Source organism: Cyprinus carpio, chromosome A8 (assembly GCF_018340385.1).
Source record: "Cyprinus carpio isolate SPL01 chromosome A8, ASM1834038v1, whole genome shotgun sequence".
NCBI classification, from domain to species: Eukaryota; Metazoa; Chordata; class Actinopteri; order Cypriniformes; family Cyprinidae; genus Cyprinus; species Cyprinus carpio.
The window spans coordinates 12,191,198-12,212,101 of NC_056579.1; the positions used below are offsets into that span (position 1 = coordinate 12,191,198).

The 20,904-nt window shown below is 37.6% G+C and overlaps 1 protein-coding gene across 1 annotated transcript; it reads left to right on the top strand.

Annotated features, from left to right (window-relative positions):
• Positions 1-493: 493 nt before the first annotated feature.
• On the top strand, positions 494-18,509 carry LOC109094630 (sodium-dependent neutral amino acid transporter SLC6A17-like). Its single transcript, XM_042762249.1, has 12 exons — positions 494-892; positions 4,499-4,915; positions 7,680-7,837; positions 11,235-11,361; positions 12,391-12,572; positions 13,399-13,509; positions 13,891-14,132; positions 14,313-14,505; positions 15,287-15,479; positions 15,616-15,775; positions 15,984-16,146; positions 16,797-18,509. Exons 2-12 carry the CDS (start codon positions 4,621-4,623, stop codon positions 17,163-17,165), a joined length of 2,193 nt encoding a protein of 730 aa, XP_042618183.1. The 5' UTR covers positions 494-892; positions 4,499-4,620; the 3' UTR covers positions 17,166-18,509.
• The last annotated feature ends 2,395 nt before the right edge of the window (positions 18,510-20,904 follow it).

Here is a 20,904-nt window from a genome sequence, read left to right on the forward strand (position 1 = left end):
GACTAATGGGATGGCTTTTAAAAACACAACAATCTGCGATATCCATCTCAATTCATGCAGCAAAATTGAAAAGAAACTGAAAAGATAATTGAAAAGAAATTGAGCCAGACCAGCCAGAACCAAGGACAGTATAAATCCTCACATGTCAGGAAGAAAAATGAGCTAAACACAAATGTGCAAAGAAATGGCCTTTCTGACAGCAGAGAAAAAGCATCAGCAGAGCTCCAGATTTTAGCTAATGTCATCTCTCACTGCTTTGATGGGTTCATATAGTGGAGTTTATTGATTAAAATTTGGCAAACAACCTTATCTAGAACTAAATAAGATATAACCTGAGCAATTTTGACAGATCTGGACAGCTTTGTGCATTTCAAAGGTAATAGGTAAGAATTTACTTTGCAATCCCCAAAAGGTATTTCATCAGAATTTGGACGGGATGGGATGCGCACATTACGCGCCTGCTGACGTATGAGCGCGTTCGTGTGACTCATGCGAACACCTATAGTAATTTGATCTCTGCCAATCGTGTAAGGAGAAATAAGTTGCGCTTTGAATTTTAACCACTGGAGGACACATCAAAGAGTGGGTTAGTTAGAAGGGCTGTCGCGGACAACGCCCACAGATGTGTCAGCGTGACCCCAAAGTTACTATTTTGGGATGATAAAGAATACACAATAGTGCGCGGTGGGCTTTGCGTCAGGCGGCGCACTCACTCACTCACTCTGCGCATTTCTGGACAGGTTCAGTCGTGAGCGCGGAAACGGCACATCAAGTGTCTCAACGAAGAATCATTCTATGGGAGCCACCAAATTGATTCTTCAGGTTATTATCACTCCTTGAGACCTACACGAGCACATTGGCATCAGAGTCCGACTCTTCGACATCCAGTTAGGTGAGTGATCTCGGATTCGCTTCATTTAGTACCCGTCGTGCCAACTTATTGGTATTCCAGTCATGCATGAAGCGTTTTAGCTCGCTGCACGTAGGGCTAGTACATGTCGATAATTCACAGAGAATTACTGGTCAGTTATTCACGAGGTTTCTCATGTTATCAGAGACTAGTCAGTTTTAGGTCAACCTGACACAAATATTTGACCTTGAGGATGCTGCACGATGCGTGGTCCCCTTTACATACATGACAACATTCAGCCCCGCGTGGTCCACGTGTTTGTGTTTTTAAACTGTCGTAAGTGTGTTGCTCGTGTAGATTACTGTTGAAATATCCGTGAATGAGGCAGGGTATAGGTGAACGCTACCGCAGTCAGGAGCATCGTCAGGTGACGCTTGAGCTGTCGAGTTACTCCCAACTGAAAAGATGCACGTGATTTATTCAATAACATTACTTTTTTTCATTTGTGTATGAAGTAAAATCATTATGTTTGAAAAGTGAATATAAAGGTAAAATTGTGAAAAATGTTAAAGTATGGAAGTTTGTATCAAGACTACCCAAACTGTAAATGGGTAGTTGACGCAGTTTGTCCTGCTCCTTCACTGACCTTCAAGGGGGTCGACTAATAATTTCCACACCAATAGTTTTACAATCAAATTGTCTTTTTGTCAGTAAACAGTCATCTTTAAAATGTGTTAAATAACACACCACGTTTTGTATAGTTTGGGGTCAGCAAGATTTATTTTTTTATTTTTTTTCCAAGAAATTATTACTTCTATTCATTATAAGCCTATATTTTAACATATAGTACACTATTGTTACTTCTCAAGAATTGCTTTCAGTGACCATTATGTCGTTTTGTATAAGAACGTTTACTAAATGAATTAATGTAATTGTAAAATTTTACAGTAGTAAGTAGGCTACCACAATCCTATACTGTTCAATGCTGCTATAGATGGAAAAATATTAGAAAACAAATAGATAAGCTTCTCATTAAATAAATGTTGTGGTGCAAAGCCCAAAACCAAATTGAATCATAAGATAAGGTTTAATAAATCATACTAATATTTCAGTTTGAGTTATAAACTTCAACAGCCAACAGAACACTCAACAGGAAAAACTCATCTCTTGTGGCCCAGACAATATTTACACTATTGTAGTACAATTATTGTAGTAAGAATCTATAAAATACTGTACTACTCTTAGAAAATGAGAGCTTGATATTGCAGTCATGCACATGGCTGTCTTCACAATTCCTATGATTCATTTGCTGCAGTCCCAACATGCACTTGCCTTCATCCCTGCATCATATCAGTGTGTGCTCTTTTTTGATACAGAGAGATTGCTTGCTGAATATGAAATCTGATTCTTCTGAACCATTCTGTGTTTTTCAAGGATTTGACTAAATTTGGTTCATGTATCCTCTCAAGCATTGGACAGACAGGCTGTCACTTACTGTTCTGATAAAGAGAGCATTCAGGTTCACAGGAAGCAGAGACATGAGAATTTCATGAAGCTCTATTGCCTAGCAACCCAGCCAGATAAAATATGTGCATTTCACATTATAACATGCAGTGGGATGAACAGGATATTTAGCTGTACAGACCATTATTACTAAGAGAAGCCATGCTGTTGGTAGGCTCTGATTGGCACCACATTTTATATTCTTGGACAAAATAGTAAGAAATTCATCACCATCAGGGAGAGTTTAGGTTTGGGTGTGTTTGTTGAATTCCTCAGCATCATCTGACCAAGCAGATGAACTTTATTATGTGTGATCAGCGCCCCTTGTGTTTAATGCACAGGAAAATGAGATTAAGCAGAGTGTGAGCAGCAATCTTCATGTCTAGTTTGCTTCCTACTGAAATATAATCCCTTCCATAATAATGACGTAGAACTGACTGGCCTGCTGCCCGGACAGGCTTTTTTGGACCTGAACACTGTGCAACATTTCACAGTGGGTGCAAAAGTTGAAAACTCAGCGCATGATGGTCTTTTGAGGGTCTATTGTCATTGACCATGTCACAGAAACAAAGCACATGCTATTATTTCAAACTGTGGTAATGTCTGCTCTTAAAATTAGCTGGATTCCTCCCAATATGGTTCCCCGGGGCAGATCTGAGCCTTTTTGGAATATGGTTTTCATGGGCGGTGGGTGGGCATCACCTAGCAACACATCCAGATTTTGTGTCCTCTTGTATTTGAGATAAGCTGTATAGATTTTTTTTTTCAGTGCCTCAGGCTGCTTCTCATTACAAAAGATAAACAAAGGTGGGAAGAGCAAAGATGGCAGCTTTGTTGCCACATTTCCTATTCATTCAGGAGATAAAATTCTCAGCTCATGCATCACCTCTCCCATATTTATCTCAAAAAGCGGTCCTATGGTCTAGATTAAAAGGTGGTCAGTGGCTACCCTTTTTTTTTTTTTTTTTTTTTTTAATCTTAGGCTGTGTTTTGCACAGATTTGATCCATTATTTGAGCACTACACTAACATTTCTTCCAAAGGACTCCTGATAATTAAATAAACACGTTAATGGATTTACTTCCTATTTAAGGAAGTACAGTGTACAAAATACTGCATTGGATTTGGAATTTCATTTGGATAACACATGTAGCAGAATATATGTGCGTATATAAAGACAACTGAGGAGTTGATTTCAGCAGCAGTGCCCAGTCTGCTCACACACATTGTGTATCCACAACTGCATTAAAATGCACAACAAATGCAAACCCTGAACTCTATGCAATTCTACAGCTTTCTCCACATTTTGCTTGCATATGTTTTTTTTTTGCTTGTAAGGTTTTTTTTCTTTCTTTCTTTTCACTATTGTTTGTTTGTCTTCTAATTAACTTATTGTCTTCTAATTTATTTATTAATTTATAAATAAAACATATTTTATGTGAGCTTGAGCTTTGATGATTACTCTGCCACACAAAGTGCAAATGGCTTTTATTAATCATCTAATATTAATTTGATTTATAGATCAATTGCAGAATGATTGTATTTATATACAGTATACTGGCAATTTTAATTACTTTTTTTTATTTTTTTTTATTCAGCAAGGACTCAAATCAGCATATTAGAATGACTTCTGAATAATAATGTAACATTGAAGACTGAAAATTTAGCTTTGCCATAACAGGAATAAATATATTTAAAAAAAAAAAAATTTAAATATAGAAAACAGTTTTTTTAAACTAAACTGTAATTATCATTGTTTTTATTGTATTTTACACTAATGAATGTATTTGTAAAATTAGCAAAAAGATCATATTGTACGTGGTTAATAAATATTAGGAGGCCTATACTGTTCAAAACTACTATGCGGGGGGTCAGAAAAATACATCTGTTCTGCCTTGGCTTCCATTACAACAGATTGCTTAGCTTCTCATGCAATAAATGCTGTAGTCCAAAGCCAAAAAACAAATGCAATTTTAAGTTTTAGTTAACTTTATAATATTAAGAATGGGTTATAAATTTCAACAACAAAGACAACACTCACCAGAAAAAAATATTTTGTTAAATGCAACACAAATGGCCAAGTTTTTGGATGATACTGTATATAATGGCCCTCAGGCATATTTTCATTTTTATGTTCTTTTCACAGGAGCACAAAGCTTTATTGTCCACACCTGTATCAAGCCAAAGGGGCAGTTTTTGTGACCTCCATTCTGCCTGGCTCTCCTTTCACACCTATAATTGTCAGAATCAGCACGACAGGGCACAACCATGCCCAAGAGCAGTAAAGTGACTCAGCGCGAGCTCAGTAATGAGCATGTCACGGAGTCTGTGGCCGACCTCCTGGCGCTGGAGGCTCCCATGGACTACAAGAGCAGTCAGATGAGCATGAACATGGCAGGAGGAGGCCCTCCACCCATAGGCAAGCCAGATATCTCTCCTGACCTTGAAGACGGTCGCCCTGCCTGGAACAGTAAGCTGCAGTACATCCTGGCCCAGGTGGGCTTCTCGGTGGGCCTGGGTAACGTGTGGCGTTTCCCTTATCTTTGCCAGAAGAATGGAGGAGGTGAGTTACTTATTAGTGATGTGCATTTGTAACTTTTACGAGGTTAATGGAGAGTTTACCAAAAAAAAATTAATATTTTTGTCATCATTTATTCAACCTCTATTTCTTCTATAGTACACAAAGGGAGAAATGTTAATGTACTGGTCACTCTTTCCATGAAATTATAATGAATGGGGACAGAAAAGCACTAAAAAGTATCCTAAATGTTTAGTATTCAACATTTTTTGTCAGGTAGTGCTTTGCACAGATTTATTCTATTAGGTGAACACTAAAACAAAAATCAGTGGGTTTAATATTTAATAAAATTATTAAGTCATTAAGAGCACTAATTTACAACTTAAGCAATGCTGCACCATTAAACCTGGCAATAAATTTTGGCTTTAGTATGACACCAGCCTTTTAGGGCCCCTAGTATTAAAACTAAATCTATACCTAAAGGCATAATCAAAATTACAGTTGCTTTGTGAAATTTTGCATGTGAAATCCAGTCATTCCAACATGAAGCTGGAAAATCAGGGGTTTCATGTCAAAAAAAAAATCCCCACACAGATTGTATTTCAGTTGGTCATGTGAATTTGCTGCACTGACCAACAGAAAGCTGTTTGGTTTGAAAGTGACTTTGTGTGAGTAGTGCTTCATACATTGCTACACTATTGACAACAGACAATGGATCAGAAATCCAAAAAATGTAATGTCCTCTAAGTATTTTATTTATTTATTTGTTTTGTAGTTAACATGTTGATGCATTTAGTTCCTTCATAAGGAAAGAAAACAAAATACTTTTTTAAGTGTTTAACATCCAAACATCCAAAATATGTGACCCTGGACCACAAAATCAGTCTTAAGTGTCAATTTTTCGATTTATACATAATCTGAAAGCCGAATAAATAAACTTTTCATTGATGTATGGTTTATTAGGATCAGGCAATATTTGGCCGAGATACAACTATTTGAAAATCTGGAATCTAAGGGTGCAAAAAAATCTAAATACTTAGAAAATCACCTTTGAATTTGTCCAAATGAATTCTTAGCCATGCATATTACTAATCAAAAATTAAGGTTTGATATATTTACAGTAGGACATTTTAATGTTATCTGAAAGTGAAACCTGACACCTTAATTAGATCATCATATCTTGTCCTTGCTTGTCTAGCAATTATAAATCTTTCCCAGAAGGCCTTGTTTCCGTAACGCACCCTTGCTCTCTTCATCTTCTTCCTCCCATCTGTCTGTCTATCCCTATCTCTTTCCTCCCATCTCCTCTTTTCTATGCAAGACCTGCTGTTTCCTTTTCATTAGTCGTATGCATAAATAAAGCCCAGGCAAAAAGCCTCAACAAAGCAACACCGAACACAAAGAAATGCTGTAAATAAACTGATAACAAGCAGTCCGTCGTCATAAACAGAGGCCGAGGGAGGGCAGTGCTGTGATCATCCATGGCTCTAATTAGACTTATAGTCTCCCAAGAGGATGGGTTTGTGGTCATACGCCAGCACTGTGCACTCCACTTCTACAGAAGCGGTTATTTTCAGATTGTTCTTTGACTTCAAATAGAGGCTGCTCTGCTCAGACCAAAATCTTCATCACCATGGAGCTGGTCTGACGTCAGGGCTCGGCAGCATGACTTGCTGTTTTATTCTGTTGTCTGTCTGTTCATTCATGCCTATTGAGGCTCAGACTGTCATTAGCCTATAGCAGATACCATCTGCTGCATCTGGGTGCTTGAAATTTATCAAGAAAATTTAGGGAAAACAAAACATAACAGGTGTGAAAATAATAAAGCTTTGCACTTGCTCTTGCTCTGCTTGAAAGTATAGTGTATTGGATTTTAGTTGAACCCATATTGTATCATAAACAGTGAGTTAAATATTTCAAAATATGGTGTGACAGATCATATATTTAGTTAAAATACATATTTCTCTAAAGGAAAATGTCATATTTATTACCAATCATTAGTTCAGTGAAATCAAGTTTTCTTGAAATATAATCAAAAGAGAAGTATAACCAGTGATCCAAATATATCGCAGTTATGGAAATCTAGTTAAGTCTGTCCAGTCAGCTGCACTACTTTTGCAATATTTTGACCTGAATTAATGTTCTGTTCTATTTACTTCCTTTTTTCCCTACAGTTGACAAACAGTCCCAGTACTTGACATCTTTAGAATATATCTATTAATCTAAGAAAAATAATATCTAAAGACAATTAATTATGGTCTTAATACTAAAGTTCGTGAATTAATACTTATATTGGTCTTATTTTGACTCAGTTGTCAAGCTCTTTTGATAACTTATATACAATCATATGATTTAACGTCTTACAATATAATGTTTCATGTAGTTAGGTCAATCTATGACCTAAATGAAATCAAAATATAAAAATGTGACCTTTATATGCATTAATTTTAAAGACTATAGTGTTGCTTAAAACACGTTTATATGTTTTTACCTTAGTTAAATTTATGTGAATATATGAAAATATGAGGAAAAACATCCCAGACAGTCATATCAACATTTTAGATGCAATCACTTATTTAAATTCTACTCTGTGTTCTGTTTAATTAGCAAGAAACATATTTTAAGACGATTTGCTATTTGTATGCATATGAAAAAAGCAAAATGGCATTTTGAAAGGAAAAAAAAATCATTCTGAAAGAACAAAGTGAGTTTAGTGTGCAGTAGCTTGATTGATCTTGGGCTATTGGTTGGTCATTAAAGACACTGTTGTAAGGATTGTGTTTACAAGTGTCGCTATCTCTCTTTACAGGTGCCTACCTTGTTCCATACTTCATCCTTCTAATCCTTATTGGCATCCCACTTTTCTTCTTGGAACTGGCGGTTGGCCAGAGGATCCGTCGAGGAAGCATAGGCGTATGGAATTATGTTTATCCACGACTTGGTGGCATTGGAGTGTCCAGCCTGATGGTGAGTGGGTGATGTTCTGGTGAAAGTAGTAGACTGAAAAACAAGACAGAAATGAGCAGTCTGATCTCGACTGAGATCATGTTGCTTCATTTGGTTTATGCATAAATCAGGGAATTAGTGTGAAAATGGTTGCGTTTAATTTGCTGACTTTAATGACATCAACTTGTGAGTGTCTGGTTTATGTCAGCTCAGATTGGGTGACTGATACCGTTTGAGACTCTAGTTCATATGCTAATGTTTTGTTGAAAAAGGGTCACAATACAAGCATTTATTTTTGATGAGTCACTAGCCTTAAAGTGCTAACTGATCAGCCATTCTGTGCTGAGTCATCCATTGCTAGACTCTGTGCTCTGATCAGTTTAATATGAGCACAGTCACATAACCTATCAGATGGGTTTCGATCTGAAAATATCACTGTCTGAACATTTAATACATTTATTTTCAGCCCCAGCTGCACCTGGACTTTCCGGTTTCCTTTCCTTGTATAAGCAGCTGGGCTTTGGGGATACTTTAGCAAGTCAGCGAGTATGTAAGGCCTTTTGGAGGTGATGGTTATATACCATAAGCAATGCACTGGTGCGGAATTCTGGTTATTATGTAAATGCTATTTAATCAGCAGTTTCTTGGGAATGGCTTTCTCATTAGTAACAGAATGGGCTAAATACATATTATATATATAAATATATAAAATGCAATGGTGTTCTTTTGCATTTTCTTTTTACAAATTTTTGCATTATATTATTACAAATTACATTATAAGCATATTGATTTTATTGATTTTATTATATTATTTAAAATATTTATTATATTATGATTATGTCCATTAAATATAATGTTTAATTGTATTGAATTATTTTTATTTTATTTTATTATATTAGTATTAAATTTAATAAAAAATTTTATTAGAATATTAAATGTTCTGTTATTCAAGATTAATTTAATTGAAAATTAACATGTCCTGAATGTATTTTGTATTGTATTTAGTATTTGTTATGTAGTGAGTATGAATGAGACTTGGAATCAACCTTAATTGTGTTAACCTTCTACATAAAGGCAATGAAAAAACATGCAAGGAAAGCTATTTTGATATCATGGGCCTTAAAATTAAAGAGCCCCACAGTTAAAATGACTATGGAGGAACACTCAGGGACTAAATGTGGCTGTTCTGCTGCAGCCACTGCTATTAATACCCACAAAGTGCTTCAATTATTCACAAACTCAACGTGCTGTGGACATGTGACGTTGCAAAGAACCATCACTGACCTGTTACAGACTGCAGGGGAAAAATCAAGGGATAGATTTGCTGTTAACAGGCACAAGTTGCTGAACCCTGAACATAGCCACTATTTCAGCACACAGAACACATTCACTTGTTTTCAAATTCTGTTTATGGACAATATAAATGAAATAATGCTATGGAGTTTTAGGAGTTAAAATACTTTTTATGCATTAAGTCATCTGATCATACAGTGGTGTGAAAAAGTGTTGGCCCCCTTCCTGATTTCTTATATTTTTTTGCTTGTTTGTCACACTTTAATGTTTCAGATCAAACAAATTTAAATATTAGTAAAAGCTAACACAAGTGAACACAACATGCAGTTTTTAAATGAAGGTTTTTATTATTAAGGGAAAACAAAATCCAAACTACATGGCCCTGTGTGAAAAAGTGTTTGCCCCTAAACCTAATAACTGGTTGGGACACCCTTAGCAGCAACAACTGCAATCAAGCATTTGTGATAACTTGCAATGAGTCTGTTACAGTGCTGTGGAGGAATTTTGGTCCTCTCATCTATGCAGAATTGTTGTAATTCAGCCACACTGGAGGGTTTTCCAGCATGAACCGCCTTTTTAAGGTCATGCCGCAGCATCTCAATAGGATTCAGCTCAGGACTTTGACCAGGCCACTTTGTTTTTCTTCAGCCATTCAGAGGTGGACTTGCTGGTGTGTTTTGGATCATTGTCCTGCTGCATAAACCAAATTCGCTTCAGCTTGAGGTCACGAACAGATGGCCGGACATTCTCCTTCAGGATTTTTTGGTAAACAGCAGAATTCATGGTTCCATTTATCACAGCAAGTCTTCCTGGTCCTGAAGCAGCAAAACAGCCCCAGACCATCACACTACCACCACCATATTTTACTGTTGGTATGATGTTCTTTTTCTGAAATGTGGTGTTACTTTTATGCCAGACATAATGGGACACACACCCTCCAAAAAGTTCAACTTTTGTCTCATCAGTCCACAGAGTATTTTCCCAAAAGTCTTGGGGATCATCAAGATGTTTTCTTGCAAAAGACAAGCCTTTATGTTCTTTTTGCTCAGCAGCGGTTTTCATCTTGGAACTCTGCCATGCAGAGCATTTTTGCCCAGTCTCTTTCTTGTAGTGGAGTCATGAACACTGACCTTAACTGAGGCAAGTGAGTCCTGCAGTTCTTTGGATGTTGTTGTGGGGTCTTTTGTGACCTCTTGAATGAGTCGTCGCTGTGCTCGTGGAGTAATTTTGGTCGACCGGCCACTCCTGGTAAGGTTCTCCACTGTTCCATGTTTTTGCCATTTGTGAATAATGGCTCCCACTGTGGTTTGTTGGAGTCCCAAAGCTTTAGAAATGGCTTTATACCCTTTTCCAGACTGATAGATCTCAATTACTTTCTTTCTCATTTGTTTCGGCATGACGTCTAGCTTTTGAGGATCTTTTGGTCTACTTCACTTTGTCAGGCAGGTCCTATTTAAGAGATTTCTTAATTGCAAACAGGTGTGGCAGTAATCAGATCTGGGTGTGGCTAGAAAAATTGAACTCAGGTGTGATAAACCACAGTTTAAACAGGGGGCCAAACACTTCTTCACACAGGGCCATGTAGTTTTGGATTTTGTTTTCCCTTAATTATAAAAACATTCATTTAAAAACTGCATGTTGTGGCCAACACTTTTTCACACCACTGTATATCAGATGGGACTCCAGGAGCCAGAAGTTTGACTGTCAGCACAGTCTGGTGCACATCATTGCTTATACAACTGCCAGGAAGAGCTACTCTGACTGACATTTACTGTAAAATGACCAATCACAACAATATCAATGGTGCAACAATAATAAACTAAACTGGCATGTAGGCATGTTGCAGACATAATCTCTGTTTGTCCAACAAGTAGCTGTTATTTCAATGGTATAAGTAAAGAAAACATACCTAGAAGGTGCCAGACAGTTAGATTGGATGTTGCCACCTATATTGCTATTTTCAGTGCACATTATGACTCAGATGTTCAGTAAATGGTCTAAAGTCAGACAAAATGAGCCTTAGACTAGATGAGACCTTGAGAGAAAGTGTTGGTAAGTATTACCCCTTTAATTATTTTATAGTTGTTAACAATATCCTTTGTTTTTTCTTTTTCTCATTCTGCAGGTGTGTGGTTTTGTGGGTCTGTATTATAATGTGATTATCGGCTGGAGCATCTTCTACTTTTTTCAGTCGTTTCAGTATCCTCTGCCCTGGAGCGAATGTCCTATCAGGAGGAATGGCAGCCAAGCCAGTGAGTGCTCTGCAGTTTCTTACATAATAACTATAAATATAGGAGTCATTTCATTTACGTGAAACATTTCATTTGGTACAACACTTTGCCTAATGAAATAAAAGGAGGCACAGCAAGAAGCTTCCTGCTTCCATCACTCTCAAAGCTGTAGAAATATGAAGTATCATCCATTAGTGGCATTCAAGCATAATGAAAAAGTTTTGTTTTCATGCCCAACAACAGATGACCTTGATAAAGTTGCAGTCTGTTACGCATCACTATTTGAGGCTCTTGGTGACTTGTAGCATTGCAGTCTTTCTTAAAGTATATTCCACCCTATACACATCATGCACCTTGTCACATTTCCTATGTTTTTCATGAGCCTCGTACTCAAGGGCATGTTGTGTGTTTTAGACTTCCCAGCATGCCCTGCAGCAGTGTCCCCTGGTCAATAAGTCGAAAATGGACTAGACAGAGGCTGAGACCTGCAGTCAGTCTCACTCTCAACCTCACTTAGGCTAGATACATGTAGACATTCAAGTTAAGTTGACACAGCACACTGCAGATGCCCAAACAAAATCCAAAACTATAATAATATAGCATAAATTCAAACTCTATTTGGACATTCTTTATGTTTATGGTCTTTATGTATTACAAACTTTAAAGAATTGCCGTACATGCCAAACTGTATTGATTAAAACCCCCAAAACTGGTAGTGCACAATGTTTCTTGGTCCAGTTTTATTTACATCTTTCCAGATACACCACACTGCTGTTAGAAGCAATATTTGGAGATTCCCATAGAACTGTCTGGCAGTGTCCTCTGCTGAAAATACTGGCAGGTCTCCTGCATATGTTATGTTTTGGATGCTGGTTTTCCCACCAGGTTATTTAACTGTATTTGAATTCAGACTTTGGAGTCTTATGAATCAGAATCAAATCCCAAGAAATACAAGCTGATCCACAGAGTCATCAAATAGTCAGTGGTATATAGGAATATTAATAGACATGGACTTAATTTTGTCCCTCTGGTTTTCTTTTGTCTGGTTAGTTGTTGAGCCTGAGTGTGAGAAGAGCTCAGCAACCACGTACTTCTGGTACCGCGAGACCCTGAACATCACCAGCACAATCGCAGAGAGCGGGGGTCTGAACTGGAGGATGACTCTGTCGCTGCTGGCTGCCTGGATAATTGTCTGCCTGGCTGTAATAAAGGGCATTCAGTCTTCTGGGAAGGTGAGGCAGACTTGCTACTGTGTGAGATAATGAAATGAGAATCAACTTAGTTGAGAAAAACATCAATTTTCGGATAGCTTGAAGGCACAATCTGCAGATGCTGCGTTATCAAGCACTTCTGAACAATTACACAGTCAAGATGTGCAATTATGATTATTGTCTCAGAGTGGAACATTTGTTTTCTCCTTGAAGCAAGGTATGATGGTGCAGTTTTAGCAAACACAGATTTTACAGAGAAATATCTGTTTACCGGCTGTTTAAAAGTATCTTAGTGTCTAAACAACAAAGACACAAACAGTTCTCTATAAATCAAAATTTCGGTTAATCTCATCAGGCCAGTAGAGATCCACCACCTGTTCAGATCATGTAACTAGAAAAGAGCCTCTGTAAGGCCAGCTCTCGAGTTTATTTTCTTTTTTCCTTTTTTAAACATATATATTTAATCATTTTATTTGAATTAATCAATAATAATTTGACATTTTTATTTATTTATTGGTAACAAAGATGTAACGCCAGGCTCGAAATCAACCAAAACGAAGTGGAAAGAATGGATTCTTACCTAAAGAGTTACATTTATGAACATTCATGAACGTTAGAATAATAATATCATCCTATTTAATCTTATTTATTCTAAAAATATTATTACAATTCAAAGAATAATAATCATATTTATAATGTGCTAAATTTAGGTCCTGTTGTAATAAATAATAGCAACCTCATTAATGCACAGTTATTGTTTTCTAAGAAATGTCAACGTCATGCCAAAAATCATTGTAAAACATTTGAACAAAAACACAATTACAATTGTTACACCGTGTTTGCGCAGGTGATGTACTTCAGCTCTCTATTTCCATACGTGGTGCTCTTTTGCTTCCTGGTGAGAGGGATGTTTCTTAAAGGAGCAGTTGATGGCATTGCTCACATGTTCACACCCAAGGTAAGGCAAGTGTACACGTGCGCTGATTTTAAACACACATGTGATATTTAGGCTATCCGGAATAAGATTTATTTTTTAGAGAGTAAGGGACACATTTCATGCTATTTAATTTAAGCAAAGCTTAAAGATGGAGGAGTCACCAATGTAAAGAGAAAATTTCTGTGGCTAACGATTGCGCCCTGTCAGGTGTTTGGACTCCCTCTTGTGGTGTAGGTGGGATATTTAATCAAATTACATTATGAAGAATGATTCTATTAGCTTAATAGAACATTATAAACAATTGAAGGGTTTCAGCTATGTTGGCACTTATTTGGCATTGTTTATTTAAATTTTTAATCAAATACTGTAAATGTAATTTTTAAAAAATGAATTTAATTTTAGCTAGAGATCATGTTGGAGCCGCAGGTGTGGCGTGAAGCTGCCACTCAAGTCTTCTTTGCTCTTGGACTGGGTTTCGGGGGAGTCATCGCTTTTTCCAGCTACAATAAGAGAGACAACAACTGCCATTTTGATGCCCTGCTGGTCTCCGTTATCAACTTCGTGACCTCTATTCTGGCTACACTCGTGGTGTTTGCTGTGCTGGGTTTCAAAGCCAACGTCATGAACGAGAAATGTGTGGTGGAGTATGTATGACCTCCTAATATGTCTGTGTATTTCTCACATAAAAGGATCATTTTTGTGATTGGATTAAGTTACACTTTCCATTGTAAGATAATATCTATGCTTAATGCTTTAAATCTAAATGTGGAAGCTGGATTTCGAGGTCAATCCAGCAGCCTCATGTCTGTGTTGTTCTCCTGCAGGAATGCTGAAAAGATTCTGGGCTACTTGAACTCAAATGTGCTGAGTCAGGATCTCATCCCCCCTCACGTGAACTTCTCCCACCTCACCTCATCAGACTATGCCGAGATGTACGGCGTAATAAAGATTGTGAAAGAAGACAGTTTTGCGCAGCTGGGGCTGGAGCCATGTCTGCTGGAGGATGAGCTCAATAAGGCAGGTGTTCAGCCCATGAGCTGTCTTCTTTCATTCACAGGTTTCAGCTAAGCAGTTTAGCATGAATGAAACTTACATTTAGGCTTAGGATTTGTAAAAAAAAATTGTTACCAAGCTCAATAGACAAAAATGTCTATTGTAATAATTTATTTTACTAATTCATACTATGGAATGTATTTTACTGTTCAAGCTATTTAGGAACTTTTTAACACACTTCATTTAATATATATATATATATATATATATATATATATATATATATATATATATATATATATTATATAGCTTTAGGGTCTGTGTTCCCAGTTTCAGCTTAGTTTTGGCAAAATAAACTTTACATTCATTAATCTGTCCATTTTGGGGGGAAAAATTGTGTGTACGGTTCTAAAATTAAGAAGGAAAAAGGAATCGGAGCAAAAGTACGCTCCCTTTTAGTATAGCTTTTGGATGTCTAGTTTGTTCATCTTTACTCTATGACTGTTAGCTTTAGTGTTTCATCATTTCACTTAATTTTAGTTTTAATATTTTTGTGTTTAGTGTGTTAAATGGTTATTTAATTACTGGGGTTACATTTCTCAGGGCCGTCTGCTGGTATCTTGCGCTATTTTCATTTATAAAAGCAGGGTATACAATTTAAAATCTTTGCAATATGTTCTCTATCAAAAACTAAAAATAAAATGACATTTTAAAATGTTTATTTTAGTTTACTTAGTTTTGGCTGTTTTATTATTCAATTTTTAAATGAGTCTGTTTTTATAATTATGTTTTTCACTATCATCAGGCTGTTCAAGGCACTGGTCTGGCTTTTATTGCCTTCACCGAGGCCATGACCCATTTCCCCGCTTCTCCCTTCTGGTCTGTCATGTTTTTCTTCATGTTGATAAACCTGGGCCTGGGCAGCATGATTGGCACCATGACTGGTATCACCACACCCATTCTGGATACTTTCAAAATTCGGAAAGAGGTCCTCACAGGTGAGAGCTCTTGGTTTTCCATTTCTTTGTCTGAAATGAGTTTACTTCATTATCCTTATTTTCCCAATGTATATTATAGTATAAATATGGTGATGCTGGGAACTGAGTAACCTGTATGATTTTATATTTCCCCCAGTGGGCTGCTGTATTGTGGCTTTTTTGTGCGGCTTGCTGTTTGTCCAGCGTTCAGGGAACTACTTTGTTACCATGTTTGATGACTATTCTGCTGGTTTGCCCCTCACCACTGTGGTGATCTTAGAGAATGTATCTGTAGCCTGGATCTATGGCACTAAAAGGTGGGCAAATTCTTTAATATGCTTGTGAAGTTCTCTGGCATTTTGCTTCAAGAGCTACTTAAAATAGGATTGTATCTCTGACATCAGATCTCCTCCTTGTCTGTTCTTGCTAATGCCAAAGATAGTCTCCATGCAGTTGAGTTTATTTTTGCCTTGTGTCTGATATTGATCAGTCCTGTAATTCTGCATGCTTTGCGGTGTTCATCAGGTTCATGCAGGATCTGGAGGACATGCTGGGTTTCAGACCGTACAGTGTTTACTTCTACCTGTGGAAGTATGTGTCTCCAGTGTGTCTGCTCATACTGATTTTTGCCTCTGTGGTAGAGATGGCCATCAGCCCTCCGGGATACAATGCGTGGGTGCAAGACCTGGTTAGTTACACACTAATCTGTCTACTCTGTTTCTCGCTCTTATCCTATTCCTATTGCCCTAGTTTATATCAATACCCCTAGTCTGCATATGTGGGTCAGTTTTTCCCCTTTATTATCTGTATATGTAATTACAACTATACAGTGTCTAAATTCAGATATACTGTATACACCTCTATTTTCAAAAGTTTGGGTTTGGAAAGATTTTTAATGTTTTTCAAATTAGTCTCTTATCCTCACAGCGGCTGCATTTATTTGATCAAAAGTACAGTAAAAACTATTATATTGTAAAATAATATTGTGAGTTAGTAAACAATTTTTAAAAAGTTTTTACAGGATTCCTTAATTAAAAGAAAGTTAAAAAGAACAGCCTTTATCTGAAATAGAAATCATTTGTATCATTATAAATGTTGTTACTGTCACTTTTGATGAATAGAATGTATCTTTGCTGAATAAAAATATTGATTTCTTTTTAAAATTCTTACAGACCCCAAAATTTTGAACAGTGCATGTATTTCAAGAAGGAAGTTAGTAATAAATTCCAGATTTTGATGACATTTAAATCAGAAAATATTATTCAAGGACTTTAATATTTCACTTTGTGAATTCTATTCTGTTTAACCAATTATTTCTCTCCTTCACTCTATAATCAGGCCATGGAGAGGTTTCAGAGTTATCCTCCTTGGGCACTAGCCATGTGTTTTTCTCTGATCGTTGTGGCCATGCTTCCTCTTCCATTGGTCTTTATTGCCCGTCATTTCAACTGGCTCCCAGACGGCTCCAACAAGCTGTCTGTCTCCTACCGCAAGAGCCTTGCAAAGGAGGCTTCCACGCTAGAAGATGAGACGAGGTTCATCCTTGGGAAGAACCCCAGCGAAGCCCCTTCTCCCATGCCCAGCCACCGGGCCTATCTGGGTCCTGGCAGCACCTCTCCTGTGGAGCTCATCACCAACTCTACCTCCATCAGCGGCTACGGCAGCGGTTACCAGACCAACCCCACTCCTCCCAAATCTGAGTCATGATCCTCCAACCCACCAACCCGAGACTGAGACGGAAAGAGAAAGGAGATGCTGAACAGATGAGAAGGTCCTAGTGTTGGTCACACCTTAACCTCAAGCCATTCCAAGGAGCAGGACAACAAGAAAACAGACAGAAAGACACAGAGATCCTTCCTTTTCCCCAACTAGAAAGGTTCCCTTGAGCCCAGTTATTCATACGGACTGCAGATGTTAGTCTGAAGGTGAAAGAGAGCCTGAAGCTTTCAGATCAGAATGTAAGGTGGCTTTCTTGGTGAGTTGGTAAGTTATTTTTTGCATACAGATAATTAACGTCAACTCTAAGAAGGTTCCAAGCTTCAGGTTTGGTCTCTGTGATTCGTTCGGGGTCATAGGGTTGGTAGCAGATCCCTCTCTGTGAGTGCTGAGGTAATAGTTGTCTCTCAGGTTAAGGTGTTACCAATACTGCTGAACTCCAGACATCTTACAAAATGCGTAAGAGATGCCATGCAAGGGATTTCATTTAAACTCATCTTTAGAGCTCATAAAGGGACACAACTCAGAAGGACTCCGAGAAACTAAAGCTTTCACTTCTTATAATGAGCCCTCTAGTGGATATTATGTAAGAGTCACTGGTAAATACATACCACCTGAGAGTAGAGTGAATTGATAGCTTGATTTCTGGTACTGACTGAAGTACATCTTCATTTAATAAGTGTTCTTGGTTATAGACTTTGCACATCAACAGTCTGTCGTGTCCACATCTCAGCACAAGAGGACGACATATATGTATTCAAACACAAAGCACATACGTATGTAGTCTCAATGCAGTATCAAACATATAGTATAAGTGTCAGGGTCAGTTTCATGTTTTTGAAACTGGATTTATCTTTTTTTTAAGTTTATGTTTAAGTTTTTTATGATCGAAACCAATGTGACTGCCTGATGAGAGGTGATTTCCACACAGCACAAGAAAAGACATTTCAGGATGCAATAAGGGGTACGGTTTGAGCCAAGTAAACTCCACCATGCACAATAACTACATCTTAATAAATTACACATGAATTGAATGGGAACAAATATTATTTAATTTCCATGTCAGCAGTGGCAATAATAGTAATGAATTGAGTGGCATTAGCTGCAATTGTGAGGTTTACTTTAAAGCCCAGTTCTACACCTGTGGAGAAATCTTCATTTACTGTGCTATTAACTTCTATTTTTTTTACTTACATTTTTTTTTAATCATGCTTGGTGGAGGCTAACTATTTTAGGTCTATATAATTATTCAAAGTGAAATTTATGATGAAAACGATAAGCTTGAAATAGGGAATGGTACTGAAATATACACACACACACACACACACACACACACACACACACACACACACACACACACACACACACATAGATACATATACACACACAATCAGTCTGTGGTCAGTAAGTTTTTTTAAGGGTGAATTCTTTTATTCCGCAAGGACACTTTAAATAGATCAACAGATCAAAAATGGCAGTAAATACATTAAAATAGATTTTAAAATGTAATATTTTACAATAATACTGTTTTTTTTTTCTTCACGTATTTGTCGAATAATGGTGCATTGGTAAGCATAGGAGACTTTCAAAGACTTTCAAACTTTTGAACGGTAGCTCATGTGTGATACAGTTATGTATATATTTTTTTTGTGCCTTTTTTGTTTTGTTTGTTTGCTAAGTTACAAAGAAATGAAGGGTCTGTAATTTTTATGGTAGGTTTATTTTAACACATAGAGACAGAATATCAACCAAAAATCACATTATATAAAGGTTAGAAATTGATTTGCATTTCAGTGAGTGAGTGAAAGTGAGTGAAAAGAATTTAATCCCCTACCAACCAGCAACAATTCTGGCTCCCACAGATTGGTTTTGTGCCCATGTGGAACACAGATTAGTCCTGTCACTTTAGGAAGTTACTCCTAATGTCAGCTTGTTAGGTGTATAAGAAACCTGTCCACACAATCTATCTTCCTTTCCAACCTCTCCCACCACCATGGGCAGGACCAAAGAGCTGTCAAAGGATGTCAGAGACAAGATTGTAGATCTGCACAAGGCTTGAATGGGCTACAAGACCATCAGCAAGAAGCTTGGTGAGAAGGAGACAACTGTCGGTGCGATTATTCGGAAATGGAAGAAATACAAAGCAACCAGCAACCGGCCTCGTTCTGGAGCTCCATGCAAGATCTCACCTCATGGGGTAAGGATGATCATGAGAACGGTGAGGGATCAGCCCCGAACTACACAGGAACACTATCCAAGAACACCATCCCTACAGTCAAGCACGGAGGTGAAACATCATGCTTTGGGGCTGTTTTTCTGCTAAGGGTACAGGACGACTTCACCGCATTGAGGGGGAAATGACTGGGGCCATGTACTGTAAGATTTTGGACGAGAACCTCCTTCCCTCAGCCAGAACACTGAAGATGGGACATGGATGGGTCTTCCAGCACGACAATGACCCGAAACATACCGACAAGGCAACAAAGGAGTGGCTCAAGAAGAAGCACATTAAGGTCATGGAGTGGCCTAGCCAGTCTCCAGAGCTCAATCCTATAGAAAATCTGTGAAGGGAGCTGAAACTTTGAGTTGCCAAATGACAGCCAAGACACCTTAAGGATTTAGAGAGGATCTATAAAGAGGAGTGGTGAGATGAGTGCAAACCTGGTGACCAACTACAAAAAACTACGTCTTACCTCTGTGCTTGCCAACAAGGGTTTCTGCACCAAGTACTAAGTCATGTTTTGCTTGGGGATCAAATACTTATTTCACTCACTGAAATGCAAATTATTTCTGACCTTTATATAATGTGTTTTCTCTGGATTTTTTGGTTGGTATTCTGTCTCTGTAAGTTAGGATAAACCTAACCATAATAATGTCAGATCCTACATTTCTTTGTAAGTGGGCAAACTTACAAAATCAGCAGGGAATCAAATATTTTCCACACTGTATTTGTTGCTTTTACTTTCCTTTTTACGCTCTAAAAAAATTACACTACATAATAGCAGGCCATGGAAAATATATATTTTGTTTAAAATGTGATTTTAAAAGATTGCTGCAAATCAACCTGATTTGTTAAGTGTCTTTATACTGTAACATACATTGGTTCCTCGAGAAAACTGGTCCTCTTCTTTGAGTTCTCCTGGAGAAAATTGGTCCTCTTCTTTGAGGTAAAGACTGCCTAATGTGATTGAGAATTGCTGCCTTTAAAAGCTCACTGCCTAATAACCTGTATACCTAACATACTCTCCTTTTTCATGTGGTTTTAATGTGCTCACAACAGAAACACTGGTCCTAATGAATGGGGTTCATTTTCAGTAAGAATAGATTCAGGAAGCTGAAGAGGGCTGGAGATCAGACAAAGAGTGAAGGAGAGTAGGACAGGAGTTGTGGGTCTTATTGAAACGATGAGTACAACGGCAAAGCTTTTGATCATCCAGCTGCTTGTAGCTTTCAAGTCTGACATAAAGGCTGCTGTGGTAAAAATAGACACGGACTAGGCTGGTTACCCATGGGTACCTGTGTCAGAAACAGCACGACTGCATGTTAATGAGTCCTCCTTGGGTGTGTGTGTGTTTGTGTGTTGAGGAGGGGTTTCAAGATTTTCCTATAAGGCCCTCGTTGTATCCCTACTCCCTAGCAACCACTGCATTTCACAACAACAAGGAGAAAATCAGTTAAAGGGACAATTCATCTAAAAGCATCATTTACTCAGCCTCATGCTGTTCCAAAC

Excerpts from the sequence above, each read along its gene's own strand:
- LOC109094630 (XM_042762249.1), top strand. The coding sequence starts at position 4,621 with ATGCCCAAGAGCAGTAAAGTGACTCAGCGCGAGCTCAGTAATGAGCAT. Across the intron at positions 7,838-11,234 it reads TTGGAGTGTCCAGCCTGATG|GTGTGTGGTTTTGTGGGTCT; the intron begins GTGAGTGGGTGA and ends CTCATTCTGCAG. Across the intron at positions 15,480-15,615 it reads TCGGAAAGAGGTCCTCACAG|TGGGCTGCTGTATTGTGGCT; the intron begins GTGAGAGCTCTT and ends TATTTCCCCCAG.